Source organism: Lepisma saccharinum, chromosome 14 (genome assembly GCF_977018435.1).
Source record: "Lepisma saccharinum chromosome 14, izLepSacc3.1, whole genome shotgun sequence".
NCBI lineage: Eukaryota > Metazoa > Arthropoda > Insecta > Zygentoma > Lepismatidae > Lepisma > Lepisma saccharinum.
This window is the reverse complement of record NC_139242.1, coordinates 77,861,803-77,879,229: the sequence shown is the minus strand read 5'-3', so window position 1 is coordinate 77,879,229 and position 17,427 is coordinate 77,861,803. Positions and strand designations below refer to the sequence as shown.

General features: G+C 36.3%; 1 protein-coding gene across 2 annotated transcripts in view; it reads left to right on the top strand.

Moving 5' to 3' along the window:
* Positions 1-17,427, top strand: part of dila (centrosomal protein dilatory) — a 229,124-nt gene that overhangs the window by 192,682 nt on the left and 19,015 nt on the right. For both annotated transcript variants that reach the window (XM_083136028.1, XM_083136026.1), the window contains exons 6-10: positions 4,580-4,718; positions 6,228-6,350; positions 9,049-9,286; positions 14,145-14,348; positions 16,538-16,755. In XM_083136028.1, coding sequence (XP_082992154.1) covers positions 4,580-4,718; positions 6,228-6,350; positions 9,049-9,286; positions 14,145-14,348; positions 16,538-16,755 — 922 coding nt within the window. The remainder of the gene's footprint in view (positions 1-4,579; positions 4,719-6,227; positions 6,351-9,048; positions 9,287-14,144; positions 14,349-16,537; positions 16,756-17,427) is intronic.

The window sequence follows — 17,427 nt, the reverse complement described above, 5'->3', positions numbered from 1 at the left end:
TTAACAACATAATGAGGAAGTGCGTATTACTCACTATTGAATACAATATAAATAGGTAAAATGTATTAAATCTTTTCAAACTTACGTGAGTGAGTATATGTTAATCTGGACGGTGTTTCGGAGGTCAATACTTCCTCCTTCTTCAGGTCTAACTAGATGTCTAGACACTGGACATGGTGTCACGTGAAATAGTGTTAAATAGGGATATGGGTGTAGGAATCGGTAAAAAACACTTAAAAATCCTAGTTATTAAAATCGTAAGAATCCCTATCCAGGTAAAACATTCTAAAAAATACTCATATTCAAAACTAAAAGACTGAAAACCATGTCCCCACATGGCAGCCGAGGAACTCCCATCCTGCAGTAAGGTGAAGCACGTGGGCAATGGTCTACACGTGCAGAGTTGGAGATGACCTCCTCCCCCACGGGACTGATTCCCCTCAACGCAACGTCACCAATCCAATGAGAATTTGCATTCTTCCCCTACAACTCTCAAAACTTCGGCGGTGACATGAAAACCCAACTTAGCGTAATTTTTACCAGCATTATCCCATTTTCCAAGGAAATCCCTGAAAGAAAACCATGGGTAGAGAGAGCTCTGTAAGGCGTGGTGAAGCCAATCTCTCTAAGGGAGTAAACCCAATACAAATCCTGGTCCTCCAGGTTGGGGGTTGAGGCATTGGGCTGACGACCCAATCCTCGGAAAATATCCGCTGTTCAGAGACCCAACAATGAGCCTCGGATATGGGAGGTAACCAGAAGACGAACACGGCTACGAGTTAAGGTAAATGATCTCAGGATGGGGACATGGAATGTGCAAACAATGCTACAAGCTGGTAAGCTACCAGAAATTGTTGATGAATTTATAAAATATAAGTTGCATGTTCTGGCACTGCAAGAAATAAGATGGCCTGGGAGTGGTCAGATAGACAAGGGAAACTGTACAGTTTTGTACAGTGGTGCTGAAACAAGAGGACACAGGGGTACAGGCTTTATAATAAGTAGAGAAGCTAGGAAATCACTAATGGAATTTATACCAGTAAATGACAGACTGTGTAAAATTAGACTTAAAGGCAAGTTCTATAACATCTCCATCATCTCTGCTTACGCACCTAACGAGGATGCAGAAGAACTGGACAAGGAAAAATTTTATGATGAGTTGGACTTGTTAAATGAAAGTACAAGTAGACATGATATACTACTTGTCATGGGTGACTTCAATGCAAAAATTGGAAGAGAATCTGAAGTCAAAGAAGTGGCAGGAAAGAATTCTTTACATTCAGTCACCAGTGAGAATGGTTGGAGATTAATACAGTACTGTATACAAAATAAAATGCTTGCAAAAAGTACCCAATTCCCTAGGAAAGATATTCATAAAGGCACCTGGAGAGCTCCCGGCGGAACATACACAAACCAGATAGATCATGTTCTGGTGAACAGCAGATATGCCACATCTGTTATAGACGTTAAAACACGCAGAGGGGCCAACTGTGACAGTGATCACTTCCTAGTCAAATCTATATTGCGGCAACGATTGTCTAATATAGGCAAAATCAAGGGGAAAAGGAGAACTGGTTGGGATATAGAAAAGTTAAAGAAAGACTGCGATAAGAGAGCTTTTCAGGAACAAATACACCAACAATTAAGTGATGAGAATGAAAATAATAGCATTGAGGAAATATGGAATGATATGAAGAAAACTCTGACTGAAACATCAGAAGAGATATTAGGGCAAAGGAAGAGATCTAACAGAAAAGATTGGTATGATGAAGAGTGTAGAGTACTAATAGGGAAGAAAAATGAGTTACGGAAAAAGATGATTCAAAGAGAAACAAGAGCATCGATGAATGCATATAAAGATGCTAGGAAGGAAGCGACTAAAATCTGTAGGAGGAAAAATACATATTGGATGCAGGAGCGAGTAAGGAAAATAGAGGAACATCAGACAGAGGGTAATACAAGACAAATGTACAAAGCTGTTAGAAATCTTAGTATTGGATATCAACCAAGGTTAAACCTATGTAAAGACAAAAATGGGAAGCTTATTACGGATCAAGCCAAATGTCTGGAAAGATGGTCAGAATATTTTCAGGAGCTCTATGAATCTAAATTTAATATAACAGATAATGCAGATGAAGACCAAACCCAAGTTACAGAATGTGAGGTACAAAGACCATCGTTTGAAGAAGTAAAGTGTGCAATATTAAAATTAAATAATAATAAAGCACCTGGAGAAGATTTGCTCCCTGCGGAGATATTTAAAAAGGGTGGAGAAACACTTTGGAAGAAAGTTCATGAGCTAGTTTGCATGATATGGGATCAAGAGAAAATACCATGTAGTTGGAAATATGGAGTTATCTTCCCCATCCATAAAAAGGGTGATAAAAGGAATTGTGGCAACTACAGGGGGATAACACTATTAAATATTGGATACAAAATATTTTCCAATATCCTATATATGAGAGCATCTAAGCAGGCAGAAGAAATCCTAGGGGAATATCAATGTGGATTCTGTCCAAATAGATCTACCATAGATCACATCTTCACCATATCTCAAATTATGGAAAAATTCTATGAGCAAAATATAGATCTACACTTTTTATTTATAGACTATCAACGAGCATTTGATAGCTTACACAGAGCTGGGATCATGAAAGTATTCAAGAAAGTAGGATTTCCAGATAAATTAATAAGATTGATAAAGGTAACCTTGGAAAATACAACAGCGGGAGTCATGGTGCAGGGAGAAGTCTCACCAACCATTAACATAGAAACAGGAGTGAGGCAAGGGGATGCTCTGTCCACCCTAATTTTCATTATTGTACTACATGATATTATCAGTCCACTGCAAAAAAGGGGGAGTATATTCTACAAAACAACACATACTTGCTTATGCTGTCGATATTGTGATAATATCAAGGACACTTGCAGATCTTAAGAGCACTTTTTTAAAGATAGATAGTAAATCCAGAGAAATAGGACTATTAATTAATGAAACTAAAACAAGATATATATGAGAATGTCCAGATCGCCAGCCAGACGAAACTCTCTGGCTTTGAATGTAGGCACATATCACTTTGAGGGAGTACCCACTGTTACTTACCTTGGAGCTCTTCTACATAACAACATAGAAGAAGAAGAGATTGTTAACCAAAGGATACAGGCTGGAAATAGACAGTATTATGCACATATAGAATTATTTAAGTCAAAAAACCTCTCTAGGAACACAAAATTAAGACTGTATAGGACACTTATTAGACCAGTTATAGCATATGGTGCAGAATCTTGGAAACTTACATCTAAAGCAGGAAGCAAGGTAATGTGTTTTGAAAGGAAGATATTACGTAAGATCTTTGGCCCCGTTAGGAATGAAGATGGATCCTATAGAATTAGGAATAATATGGAGTTAGAAGGATTGATTCAATATGAACATGTGGTGAGATATATAAAATCTCAACGCTTAAGATGGGCAGGACATCTGATGAGAATGGAAGAGGATAGGCTACCACGCCTGGTATTCAATCAGAAATTGTGGGGAACAAGGCCAAAAGGAAGACCGAGGGGAAGATGGATCGATGCGGTTGAGGAAGATTTGAGAAGGATGAATATACGCAATTGGAAAAATGTAGCTCAAGATAGAACGAGGTGGAGGAAGATTGTTTGGGATGCCAGAGCCCACCAAGGGCTGTAGAGCAAAAGAAGAAGAAGAAGAATCCCATTTTCTAAGGAAATGTATCCACCCCTCTTCCAATTTACCATCATCCCTATTGAGCTTCTTGCCACTTCCTCTGCATATATATGCAGCTTCATATATGTTCCGGTCCAATTTATTACTAATTTCCCTAATAACTTTCCTTTTTATAATTCTATGCTTGCTCTCAATAATGTGTTCCTCGAGGCCGGTTTTTGGAACCCCTTCTCTGATATCTTTATCATGCTCACACCATCGGATTCGCATGCTCCTTCCCGTTTGTCCTACATATTCCCTCCCGCATTCTCATACCGATTCCTTCAACCATATCCCTATTTAACACTATTTCACGTGACATCATGTCCGGTGTCTAGACATCTAGTTAGACCTGAAGAAGGAGGAAGTATTGACCTCCGAAACACCATCCGGATTAACATATACTCACTCACGTAAGTTTGAAAAGATTTAATACATTTTATGTATTTATTTTGTATTATATGATTAAGCTTTTTCACATAAATTACATGTTACCCCTTATTTTCTTTATTTTAATATTGTTACAATATAAGATTTTTCTATGTAATAATGTACTTCTTGTATTTCAATTTGCTTAAGAATCAAGCCTGTAAAGAAATATATGTATGGCTTAACTAATACTATTGAGACAATAATTGATAATAATAATTTAAATTAACTTAGAACATAAATGGCTTATGAGCGAATTGGTAGCATACGTGACTGTTGCATGCTCAGCCTCAGCTATAACTTGGAATAGTAAACAGAAATATCATATGAAAAATAGTACAGTGCAGAACATCCATTTAAAGCATTGAGTCCCACTTGCGTGCACCAATTCTGTAATCCGTTAAATATTGTTTCCTTTTTCAGTGAAAACACTCGATGAGCTGAAGCAATCTGCTCTGGAGTTGGAATTTAGCTTTGGCGATTCAGCAGTCAGACCCTTCATTCCGAGTGGAGATGCAAATGAATCTACCAGCAATGCATCTCCATCTTCTGCAAAATTGAAGTAAGTTGCAGATTGTGTTGTTTCAGTGTGTTTGATCAAGTCAGTTCACCTATCAGTATTGGTAAAATCTGATATTTAAATCTCTTTCAATACTCTTCTTTCTTACCTTCACAAGTATTATAAAAAGGGCAAATCGTTCATGTTCAATACAGTAGATGGTTCTATTGTTCTGCTGTAAGATCTTTGCCTGATGCCAGGGAAGCTGATTTCATATTCTCCTCTGCCTTTGAAAAACTGCTATGTTATTTCAAAATCTGAATAAAATTGCATCTGCTTAGAAGTCCTTCTAGAGCATTCACATGAATCTTTCTGTGGTTTGCTCTCGCTGTTGTCTAGATATTATCTATTGTTTTGTGGCTACTATGTCTATTAAACTATTAATAATATCTAGAGAAAGCAAACCACACGAAGATTCACATGAATGCTCTAGAAGGACTTCTAAACAGGTGCAATTTTTTTTCAGATTTTGGAATATCGTAGCGGTTTTTCAAAAGCAGGTATATAATAACTCATTATGAATGTGCGGATTACTCACAATAGCAATATAACTCGTATTTTTAAAATTTAAAAAATATTCAAAAAACACAAAAAAGGTAGTTACGTTTTGTGACTATGTTATTTACAATAAGACGTTTCGAGAATCTACTGTTCTCTTCTTCAGGTCTAAAACTTCGACTACGAAAAGCTTTCCATAGCCACATCAAGATATTTTAAAAACCAGGAATAAGGATATGGGTTAAACAGGAATTAAAAAACTATGCCCAAAACTGTTGTTGCCTCCATATTCTGTTACAAATTAAAAGTCCCTGAAGTTAAAAGACCCTTTCCATCTAAAACACATATTTCCACATTGAACAATTTAAAAAAGGTATATAATGTTGAGGCAAAATGAAGGGCACAATCGTTCATAGTAAATGTACTAGGAAATGTGTAACAAGTTGCCATGTTGAACCATTTACAGAATCTATGTGAACGTTATTTCTATTCTGGCATGAAAAGACACATTAAATATTTGCGATATGGTAAGTTTTTACTTCCTGCTGCTCAGCAAGCTGTCCCATGTATTTAATCAATTTTGCCAGATTGTAGGGTAGCATATGTCGTCAGGAGATAAATTAATTTTTATGCGATTATCTCTATTTCTTCAACTGAAAGATTCATTTTTAGTGCAGATTTTGTGATGCACAAAATATAGGACATTTCCTTCCTGATGCTGGATATAGGATTTAAATGCAGGACATGACCAGGAAATAGAGGGTGTCTGTTAGCGTACATAGATAACTAACAATTAGTTTGCACAATTTTGGAAGTTTGTGCTGACAGTGGGCTAAAAGTTAAAATTTATATTGCCTACAGGATATACTGGCTGGCAATGCCTGTAAGATTTCCTCTTCTGGTTTGTGGTAGACGTGTCACTAAAAAGAGTTAGAATTTAATTGCACAGAAGTCAGACATTTGTTCTATCTCCACTTTATCCTGCTGATGCTCAATTATGTATTTCTATTTCAGAGATCTCCTCTCATTTCTGGATGAAGTTGACAAGTCTTTTAATTCTCCCGTCTCTCCTTCAAGGGCATCCCTCAGCCCTTTGCAAGAGAAAGTTGCAAGCGGTGATCTGCATGCTATTCCAAGGTTTGTAAAATGGTTCAACTTCTGTGAAATATTGTGAATGCAGCCGGTCTGTGCATGAAGATATTGGGAGTGTAGGCATAAATGTTTTCATAAAGTAGAAATAACTATGAATCTGATATTTCTATAAATTGCCTGGATTTACTTTCATAATTCTATCAATTTTTATTGTTTTTATAAATGTAAAAACTAAAAATTCCAGGTACCTATTTTTTTAAATATTTTTTAATAAACTTTCCCTTTTTTAAAGGCAAAAACCTATCGAAGTCAGATAGTTAATTACATTAATGAAAAGTTAGCTTCTTTCTTTGAGAACCACACATGAAGAGGGTGAATCCTAACCACTTTCGAGACTTATTGTTATGGAGCTGAATGTTTGGCTTTATTTTTTTTACAGAAATTGGTGTTATTTTTCTCTTTTCACATTATTTTCCCCAAAATACAAGCTGTAATTGACATTAAAATGATCAAAAATTTAATTATACAGGAGTTGAATGACCAATTGCCAAATTAATAAATGTGTAACTGCTTAGGACATCAAGAAAGCATTGTTAAGAAGAAAGATAGTGCACTTCTATTTAAAATCTGTTTTATATTACTTACATAACTCAGCAAGAAACATGGAACATTTTGACCTGTTAATGCAGGAAGAATAACTATGAAAAATTTTAAATTAACTTTCCAATCACTTTTTGTTCAAACTCCAGAACTTGCACATAGCCGAATGTTTAGTGCTATCATTTTTGGTGTGAGCCATCCCATCTTTGGTTCCCAGTGAGAGTTATAGAATTTCTGTTTTGACCCAGCATCTCAAGGTCAATTGGCAGGCTAAGTGAAAAGAAATAATGGACTCCGGTCTAGAAAGCCAGATAACAATGGCAATGGGACTCGGTGTGTTGACCCCTAGAAATTGTCAGGCTCTATGTTCTCGAAGAGCTGTCTCTGGCCTCCGTAGTGGGAATAATTAGCACACCATGCTACGACACCATGGATCCTGGTTTTGAATACCGGCCTTTGCATGGGTGTTCTTTGTGTGTGTCCCTTCATCAATTTCATCATATCGTCACTCATCCTCATCTTTGTGATTAGCCAAAAGTGGTAGAAATGCAAAATAAAATAAACCCCAGTCAATCAATCGAAGAGCTGTCTTACCATGCAGTTTTTTTTTTTTTTATGTAAGCCATAATCTGAAACTTGCATATGATGATTGTTATATTTAAGTAATTTTGAAAACTCTGTACTCTAAAGGAAATCTGAGAATAACAACATGGTGGAGTGGTTAGTACAGAGTGCTACAATGCCAGGGGTCCCAGGTTCGAATCCCAGCCTGGGTATGGGTGTTTTTGTGTGTCCCCCTTCATCATTTTTATCATATCACTCATCATCTTAACGATTAGCCAAAAGTGGCAGAAATCCGAAGTAAAATAAACCAAATTAAAACAACAAAGTACAAAAGCATATCACACAAAACTTTACACTAGAAGTGAGATAGAACTTGAATAATGTGTGGATATAAATCATAAAACTTCTATACACAAATAACATTTCCACTAGATATACAAATTTACGTATAATTTAATGGACAACTTCCTATAACATTTAAGAGAAGTGCATACCCAGAAAAACCTTGCTATCAAGCTCATATTAAAAATGATAAATCTTGCTATGGAACCATTGAATTGAACCATACTCCAAGCCATGGAAAAAATGAAATATGAAAATTACTCCTCTGACAAAATGAGATCAACTCCAGGTGATGAACATTATACTTATACATATATGTCATTGAAAATTGTCAACAAGGAATTGTGGCACTGATCAACAGCAGACCATTGCATATTTTTCTGTGCCAGAATATTATGAAATCACAGAATATGCACATGGTTGCAATTATAAATTTTTGCAGTGTTTTCACTGTAAAAACACAATGAAATTTACAAGACACACTTAAAATTGCATAAAAGATAAAGTTTATGTTATTTCATGACTATAGTGTGTGAAAAATGTGTTTAGAATATAATTTTATCTACTTATAATTACTTTGTTGCAACAATCAAAGATGGCAATTTTCAACACTCTGGACATAACTACACCCCCAATGATGAAATATGCATGAGTTTTATTCACGAAGTAATGCGAAATGTGTGCTTTTCCACGAAATGAATGCTTTTTCGCGAAATAACCGTGAAATATCATCAAATTAAGTAGAAATCAGGCAAAAACCCGCAATCAAGGTTGTGCGCGCAAACTGTCGATTTGTAACAAAACGTTTGCCTAAAGTTTCCTACCACTTGCAGCTGAAGAACGTTTTATCTTCGATCACATCAGGAAGACGCTGCAAATTGAGATTTCCCATGCACATAATCTCAGTTCGAAAACTTCGCTCCCTGTAAAGCTGCATTCCTTTCTTCCCCCGAATGTCTACTCAACTTCCAGTTTCATTGAAGTTGCTAGCTGTAGCAGCGATAAGATTAGTCTGTTTTTTTTCCCCACCGCTGGTATATAACGCTGATCTAACATTTTATTTACCGCTCTCCTCTGTTTTTATTTACCATAAATTTGTCTCCCTAGTTATTGCTAATGTCAAAATTTAAAAACATAATGTCATGAGGTACCAGAGACAATAGTACCATCAGAAATCAGTTAGTTTGTCTGATTCAGATTGACATAAAGTCCTTTCTAATAAAACTTTGTTTCGTAGGCTGGAAGAGCTGCTGAACATGGGCACTGTGGATTTGGCACACGAGGTGTTGACACTGAGGCTTCAGCTGGAAGAGAAGGCGAACAGCGTGAAGATGCTGCAGGATGCTCTCAACCAGCAGCGGGAGGTGAACGTCAGGAACACAAAGAATGCCGACAAGGACATGAAACAGAGACTGAAGACACAGAAAGAAGAATATGAGTCTACCATACAGAGACATCAGAAATTTATTGATCAGGTAAGATGCAGTTTGGCTCTAAAATGTTACATGATTTGATGTGCAAGGCTGCCTGCCAGGCCCGTAGCCAGAATTTTATTTCATCCCTTATCAGCAGCTGCCATCTAAAGGCGAAAAAGTGTGGGGATGGTAGAAGCCATGAAGATGAATTTGTCAGCATATTACACGTTGTTATACAAGATGTTTAGGGCGAGGAGGGACAATTTCCCCTAGGTCTTTCTCGCTGGGGCAGCTGCTGATCACTGTTGCCAACTTCGCTCTTGTGGAGCCACTCTTTCATGCACTCGTTTGACTGTGAACTGTGGCACCCGCCCTCTGCCCCACTATGATGCCACCACTGGCTCCGGCCCATAAATACCAACTTTTGCCATGAGTGTACATTTTGCACGTGATGTGATATTCGTATAGCTATAGGCTGCGTCACCCACCTCTTCTTTCCTCCCCATGTATTTTTATATATAGTGCTGTGGCTAAGATGAAGATGACAATTTTGTTATCCGGGAACCCTTTATTTTCGATTTTATATTAACATCATTGGATTATTGAGATGGGTGATGCCGCTAAATCTAGGCGGTGAAAACTAAGAATAAATTGCCATCACTTTAAAGCTAACGGTAATAGCAGCACCCCCACCCCTCTGACAACTAAAATTACCCTAGTAGGCACTTTATGCAGCCTTTGTTAATCTAGCTCCTTGAAAGTCCTCTTTAGCTATATTAATGGTGAAATTTAGCTCTATTGTGCACATCAGGTTTGGCAACACTGCCAGGATGGCTGTAGGAGGCAAGGAGAAATGCACTAGGCTTATTGGACCATTATTTTATTCATTCTCTCGGGAATATCAAACATCCGATGACGTAGAAAAGTACATGGACGGAAAAAAAGGACACGTTGAACTATGTCATAGTAGTAGGAAAAGTCGAAACTCCCATTTGATGAGCCGTAACTTGAACTTGAAGTTGAAGTTGATGTCCCATAAGGAATACATGGGGATTCGGTAAATACTAATTCATCATATTTTTCAAAAATCGTATAAGGCTTAATAATCAACTTAGGAAACCGCTTCCACTTGCCACATGGGGAGAAATTCATACTCTTCATTTCTGGCAGAGATCTTTTTAGTAGCATTGCTCATTCCGACGATATTGGAATAAATGCATGCCTGGTGCGTAATTGTCCCTATTCGCCTTAATAGAAGTAAAATTAATTACCACTACACACTATTTAAATTCTGTACATCAAGGTTGCTACGTGTCTGGAAAACAGGGAAATGTCAGGGAATTTTGCTGATCATCTGGAATTTACATGCATTTTGGAGTCTGCAAAAGAAAAATTTGCAAAATGAAGAAGCAGTTCACTTCAACTTCTGGATTAGGTTCTTGTGATTCCACTCCCAAAAAAGATTCACTTCAGAAACTTGTTTCTTTCGTTGCTATGATTCTCAGTCTTGTGCAAAATAATGGTTTCTTAGAATTTCTTAATTAAATTTTCACCTTTATAATTCACTAATTTTAGAAAGAATATTAAAGTAAAACTTACAGTTCAGATATCTGATTGATAATTAAGTACATTGACAATATGATCATAATTATCGGAAAGGTTGGTGAAGATGAGGTTATTGTCATCTAATTTTATATATCTTAGTCTTGTTGGCATTTCCTATAGAATTTCTCCAGATGCTGTGTACTTATAAATGTTAGCAAAAGAGCAGCATTTTTCTACGACACTATAAATCCTCTATAAAATGAAGAATTGTGTATGGTTTATGAAGATTATGTGGTTTATGAACTTTTTCTGTTTTTATATTGTGGAGATCTGTTATGGTGAAATATTGTACCCTTTGTTACCTTAGCCTGAAGGATAGATGCACGAGATTGTAGCACCCAGTACACTTGATGCCGATTTTAATTTTACATTTTATTCCTCGAATTTTCATGTGTTCTTGTGCGTGTAGAATGAAATTTTCTAAAAAAAAAAAAGTTGTGAAAGTGATGTAATTAATGGATTTTTTATTTAATTGAAAAACACAAGGTCCAAAGCAAAAATCATGATGATAAACATGTCTGGAAAAATTTCATTTTTGGACTGGAAAACGTGGATATGTCAGGGAATTTCATAATAAAATAATCGTAGCTACCCTGATATGTGTATTTGTAGGATTTCAGGTGAGGCTTCAGCCCCCTCCCCCTGGCTATGTGCCTGCTGCCGGCCTAGAAAAATCTAAAGCCAACGATCTACCAGGGTTTCCACTAATTTGAAAAGTGTGGAAAGGTCAGAAGATTTGACTTAGTGAATTTTTCGTGTAATAGTCGAATTTTGTAAAAATATTCAAAAACCTGGCAAAGTTAAGGTTTTTGTTGTCAGGATTAGAGACTAAGGAAAACACATTTCACATTTTTCTAAGGCCCTCTTGACTAGATATTTTGTGTAAAAGTATTTTTATATTTTATTTTTCTTCATACATGTTTCAATTATGTTCATTTATTTGATTAGCATGCAAATATGTTAGAGCATTGTAAAATGGTCTGGAAAGTTATTTGAAAATGCCTGGATTAATCAGCAAATTTGGTTTGGCAAAGTGAGTGAGAATCCTGGTGGTATGTATGGATTTTAGAAAGGTTGGTTTACCTGAATTTCGCCAATTCATTATTTCAGTTCCATGATTGAACAAAGTGAAAAATTAGTATCAATTTTTTTACTTCTCTCTGTTGGCACCACCTCGCACATGAACCGGTTGACCATGTGAACTGAATGAGCTGAATGAAAATGAGAAGTTGTGTGTTCAGCACAATCATGTGACGTAACATGTGGATTTTCTTAGTGAAGAAGTATTTTGAACCAAAAATTTAAAGCAGTGCATTAAACAGTTTTTGTAGATGAAATCTAAGTTTGCTTAGGTAAAGTTTTTTCAGTCACAATGTATGTTTGAAACTTTCAGATACATAAATTGTTTTGCATGGGAATCTAGTATATTTGTTTTTTCTGATTGTCTCTCAATTAAAACAAAGTATGTGTACGTGATTTATTATAAGTTACTTTCCTTTTTGAAACAGACTAAGGGACAATCACAAAGAACACTTGCATCTTTTGTAGGAAGATCTAACATAAGATCCTTAGCAATTAGGGAGTGAGGAATAGTTGGATAAAATGGCTATTCTAAAATGCTTGTACCTCATTGGACTTGGAAACTAAATATACTTGGACACTGTACATACAAACTTTTACATGTTTCCTAGAGTGAAACTTTATTACTATTTTCTTGATAGCATCCTTCTGCTTGCTAGTGCGCTTTGACAAATATTATAGTAATTCTCATTAAAACTATATCTTTGTGGCGTGTATATCTTTTTTCCCCACTCGGTGTCGGGATCGAAGATAGGGGTAGCGTTAGCTCATAGCCACTCGCTGATGCTTAAAGTACATTTGGAGGGGTACCTAGATAAATGTTAATCTATACAACTCTTAAATGAATGGCAACACACACACACAAATTGGGTTTAATGTACGTTAAGACTGAATCGGCATGGTGATAATAATTAGTGAAAGGAATTACCTGTCTTGTATTTGAAGAGAAGGTCAATAGGTCCTTCAATGTTCATTCTCACACAGTCTATCCTTATCTCCTGAACTTCTATCCTTATCTCCTGAACTTCTAACACTGTACTCCCTTCTCTCTCCCGTACTTTCTTTTTACTTCCTCCTAGTTTTCAAGCCAAACACAGACTGTTCCCCCAAAAACTCTCATCTCCGATCTACCTTCGTTCTCGCTCCTTCCCCCTACTTCTTCTTTACAACTCATCATACTCGAAACATATACTGCTGGCATAAACCCATTCTTTGTACAGGGTAGCTCCAGACTGGGAGGTACACTACGGTAGTAATTCAATTTTTGGTTAAAATTTATTAAAAAGGTTAGTTACTTCAAAGAACAAGTATATTTTAATTAGTGCTACTGTGAATGGGACTACAGAGGGTTTGAGAGCATTTGCATTTGACATTAACTCATTTAAAAATTATTGCTTCAACAGGGATCAATCCTGTACTGTACTGCATTTGTGTAGCTTTACAATGATAAACTATCCATGACTAACGAGTACTAATACATACAAACTCCTGCTTCACCAGAACACTTAGATGAACCTTTCTCACTTCCAAGTAGTTCACCCTGGACTGCATTTTACAGACAAACGAGGTTTTGGCATCTGAATCCATGGCCAGTAAAATCCTCTATGGGACTAGTATTTTGTGCTGTCTGTGTGTGTTTGTGCTTTTCCTTCGTCTATTTCATCGTATCACCATCCATCCTCAGCTTCACAATTAGCCAAAAGTGGCAGAAACACAAAGTAAAATAAATCATTCATTCACTACAACATATAGAGAGAACTAAAGAAGGATTTGAAGACTTCCTGGTGTCAGTGCTAACGTGGTCGGTCTCCTGTTTTGAGTTTTTTAAGTACACTTTGTCCATTCATAGACTACAGACTGTCAGGGCCTACAGTTTAAAGCAGAATCCGAACCTCTATGTGCCTTCACCTGGTATCAAACCTGGGGCTTCTTTATGAAGATGACAATATTACCACTAAACCATTGGGGAGGCCTGACCACTATCCTCAGCTATGTCACCAGGTAAGATTTAATTTCATTTTAGATCTTTCTGTACACGTTCCTTCCCCATTGTTTAAGCACACAGATAGATCTACATTGCGGGAAGCCAGGAGCTGGTTTGGTATCTTGGTTGATACAGCATGGAATGCCGACTGAGGCTGAAGCTAGTACAGACACAATTTTCATCAACTTTTAAATATGTGTATATAAATCCTCTCTGTACTAGTTCAATATTATTTGGTTTAACTTTCAGCTGATAGCTGACAAGAAGACACTGAGTGAGAAGTGTGAGGCGTTGGTGGTGGAAGTGAAGACGCTGGATAAGAGACACCAGGATAGCTTGAAGGTTGTGGAGGGGAGGCAGGCGGTGGAGCTGCAGAGGATGAAGGAGATGCAGACGGCAGCAGAGAAGATCAAAAGGGAGAGATGGATTGACGAGAAGACAAAGAAAATAAAGGTGATTGCTTTTTCTTTCTGTTGTGTCTATCTCCCTCAGAGGTTACATCACTAGAGGAATGCATATTTAGTTTTTGACGAAAGCACGAAATGTGAAAAAACATATTTTAATGTTAATTTTGCATGTATTTGAAAGGTGCGAGGTGAATTTTGATACCTTATTTTGTCACGAAATGATGCAAAATGCGAAATAAGCTCTTAAACACGAAATTTAGAGTTTATTTACCGGCGCGACACCTTCCGAGGTCTGAATTATCCTGCGAGTTATGCAATTCACAGAAAATTGATGAATTCTGCTGTAAATATGCGAGAGAAAAATGGGCCCCTTTATATAGGAATAAACATAATGCTCTGGTAACTACATAAATGTGCTATTAGAAGGGGTATGTTTATTTTGCGTAATATGTGCAGTTTTTAAATCAAATTTAGGATATAGTCACAATTTGAACACCAAAATGTTAATTTATATGCACCTTTTGATCAGATTTTTCACCGCTATAACACAGAAATTTAATTTTCTTTACTGGTTTTGAACCCAAAATTGACTGTTATTGTACCGAAATTTTGCTTTTTAATTTACCAAAAATATGTGCCTCCATACATCACTCTTCTCTGTGTTGTCAGTTTTCCACTGGTGACTGGATAAACAAGAACCTCTCACCAAAGTATAATCTAGTTAAGACTATCAAGGTTACTTGCATTGTTAAGTGGAACTGCTTGAGAACTTGGCCAGCTACAACAACCCAAATGGTCTCTTTAAATTAGGAATACCATGAACTAATAGACATATATTATTTTCTCAGGTACAAACTGATATGAAGTTTTTGGTGGTACTGATAACCAATATTCTACTGATATGATATATAATATTTCAAATGTTCCTTGAAGAAACATAATGGTTCATTAATGTACTTAATTTAATGTAGTAACCAGGTGACTGCAATAGTTTTACCTTGGAAAAAAATCTTACCTTTTAGGAATTTAATGAATTATACCCTTCCATTCATTAAAATAGAACAAAATTGTGGAATTTTTCACTAACAAGGTGACTACCAACTGGGGATTCCTTGAATTCTAGTAATTATGCATCAATTCTGTGTGAATATTCTTGACAGATGGGGAAACATAACCATATTGAAATCAAAATGCACTTTTGCACTTTTATGCATCTTTAAAGGGTATTTATAGAAATGGCTGATTGGCAATGAGCCAAACAAATAGAGTACCAATTAATCTGTAATCTCTACCTGTTTTTGTAATAGTTGATAGAGATGTGAAAGATTTACCATTGTATATTGGTATATTGGTTGCCATTATCTAGTGAACTAATTCAATGTAAATGACCGACATTTCGTGCCAAACCTAAGTGAAACAACCTAAGTGAAACCATGTTTATGTGGTCAGTTTCAGTTTTGTCTTTGCAATCAGTGTTGATATTTGTAATAATTGGGGAGGGGGAGAGGAGGCAGGGACCAAGTTCATTTCTCAATTAAAGAAAATAGCTTTCTAATTCACTTTCTTCTTCTTTACTAAAGCATACACGATCTTGTAGTTTGATCTATGCTGAACAAAACAAGATGTCAATTGTAACTCTACGATATGCTAAATTTTATTTAAGTATTTTTTTTCTTGTATACAAGCATAAGAAAACAGTTTTTTGTTGTGACGTTTCAGAAGAACACACGCTCCCTTTATCAGACATTTATTTTGACTAAAGATACAGTTATAACAATGGTTAGCAATTTTTTAAACATATATATAAAATTATATAGTGGATGTTGTCAATGTTACATTGTTGTAATATAGCAACCTAACTGTGAAAAGAAGCAGTCTGTTTTATTTTTATTTCAGATAAAAATTTTTGATCACATTTATTATTTATTTTTATTTAAAATTATGCGCAATGCTATTATTTATTTAAGTAGTACCTAATTTCAAATGACTGAACAACTCTTCTTAAAATGCTAGGTTTAGATCTAGCTGCAACTTTTTTAATTCTTTTTTAAATGCATTTTAATGCATTAGATTTTATTGCACACCAGGTTTTTCACTAGGGAATGAATTGGATCGCTCACTGCTGGTAACCCTTCTGTCCTTAAAGATGCAAAAGGGAGGATTATGAAACCTCGTAATTTGGTTGTTTCAGTACTTTCAAGATTTGATACATTACAATGTTCTTTGTATTTGTAGGAAATGACTGTGAAGGGGTTGGAGCCAGAGCTTCAGCGCATGATGACGAGGCACCAACAAGAGCTCAATGACATCAGGGCTCTGCATAAGCAGGAACTGGAGGACATGGAACTGATGGCAGCCAGGCGGGTGGCTCAGCAGATGGAACAGCTCAGGGAGCAGCTGCTCGCAGAGAGGGAGGAAGCTCTTGCCAGGGAAAGGGAGTTGTCCAGGCAAAGGTGATGATCTGGCCAGAAAGACCAGTTGTAGCATAGTAATAGCAGATTTTTTGTATTTATTTATTTATTTACTTAAAGTTTCAGATACAATACTAAAAGACCATTTAAACCAAAACTGTAGCAACAAGGAAAAAAAAACAAAAAAAACAACAACACAAGATGGCACAGAAAAAATATTAAAAGTTACACATATATCATTAACAGTTGTCTGAAACTGTGTTCTGACAAGAAACTGTCAATATTTGGATGGAGGCTATTATATAGGGTAATTCAAAAATAATTAAACAAATTTACACAGTTATTATGATGTAACTATTTATGATAGAAAGCCAAACAAAACATCAATATATAAAGAAAAACTCTGGAAGTTTTAATTCCACTTGGAACGCTTATGGTGCGTTGCCACTGCTCCACCAGGATCGCTACTGTAGCAAATTGCCAAGTGGCCAGCAGAAGGCATACGAGGTGGTATCAAAAAGTTTCGAGACTACCACTGTTTACAAGAAAGTACTTTACAGGAAAACCTCGTTAATACGATATTGGTTAATACGAAGTACCCTTTAATCCGAAGTTCTTCCCATTCCCCAGCCGATAAGATAGGATTTATATGTATTTCAGTACAGATAAATCGAAATACTAATTGTTTCGGCCACAATTTTCTTGCTCGTGTGC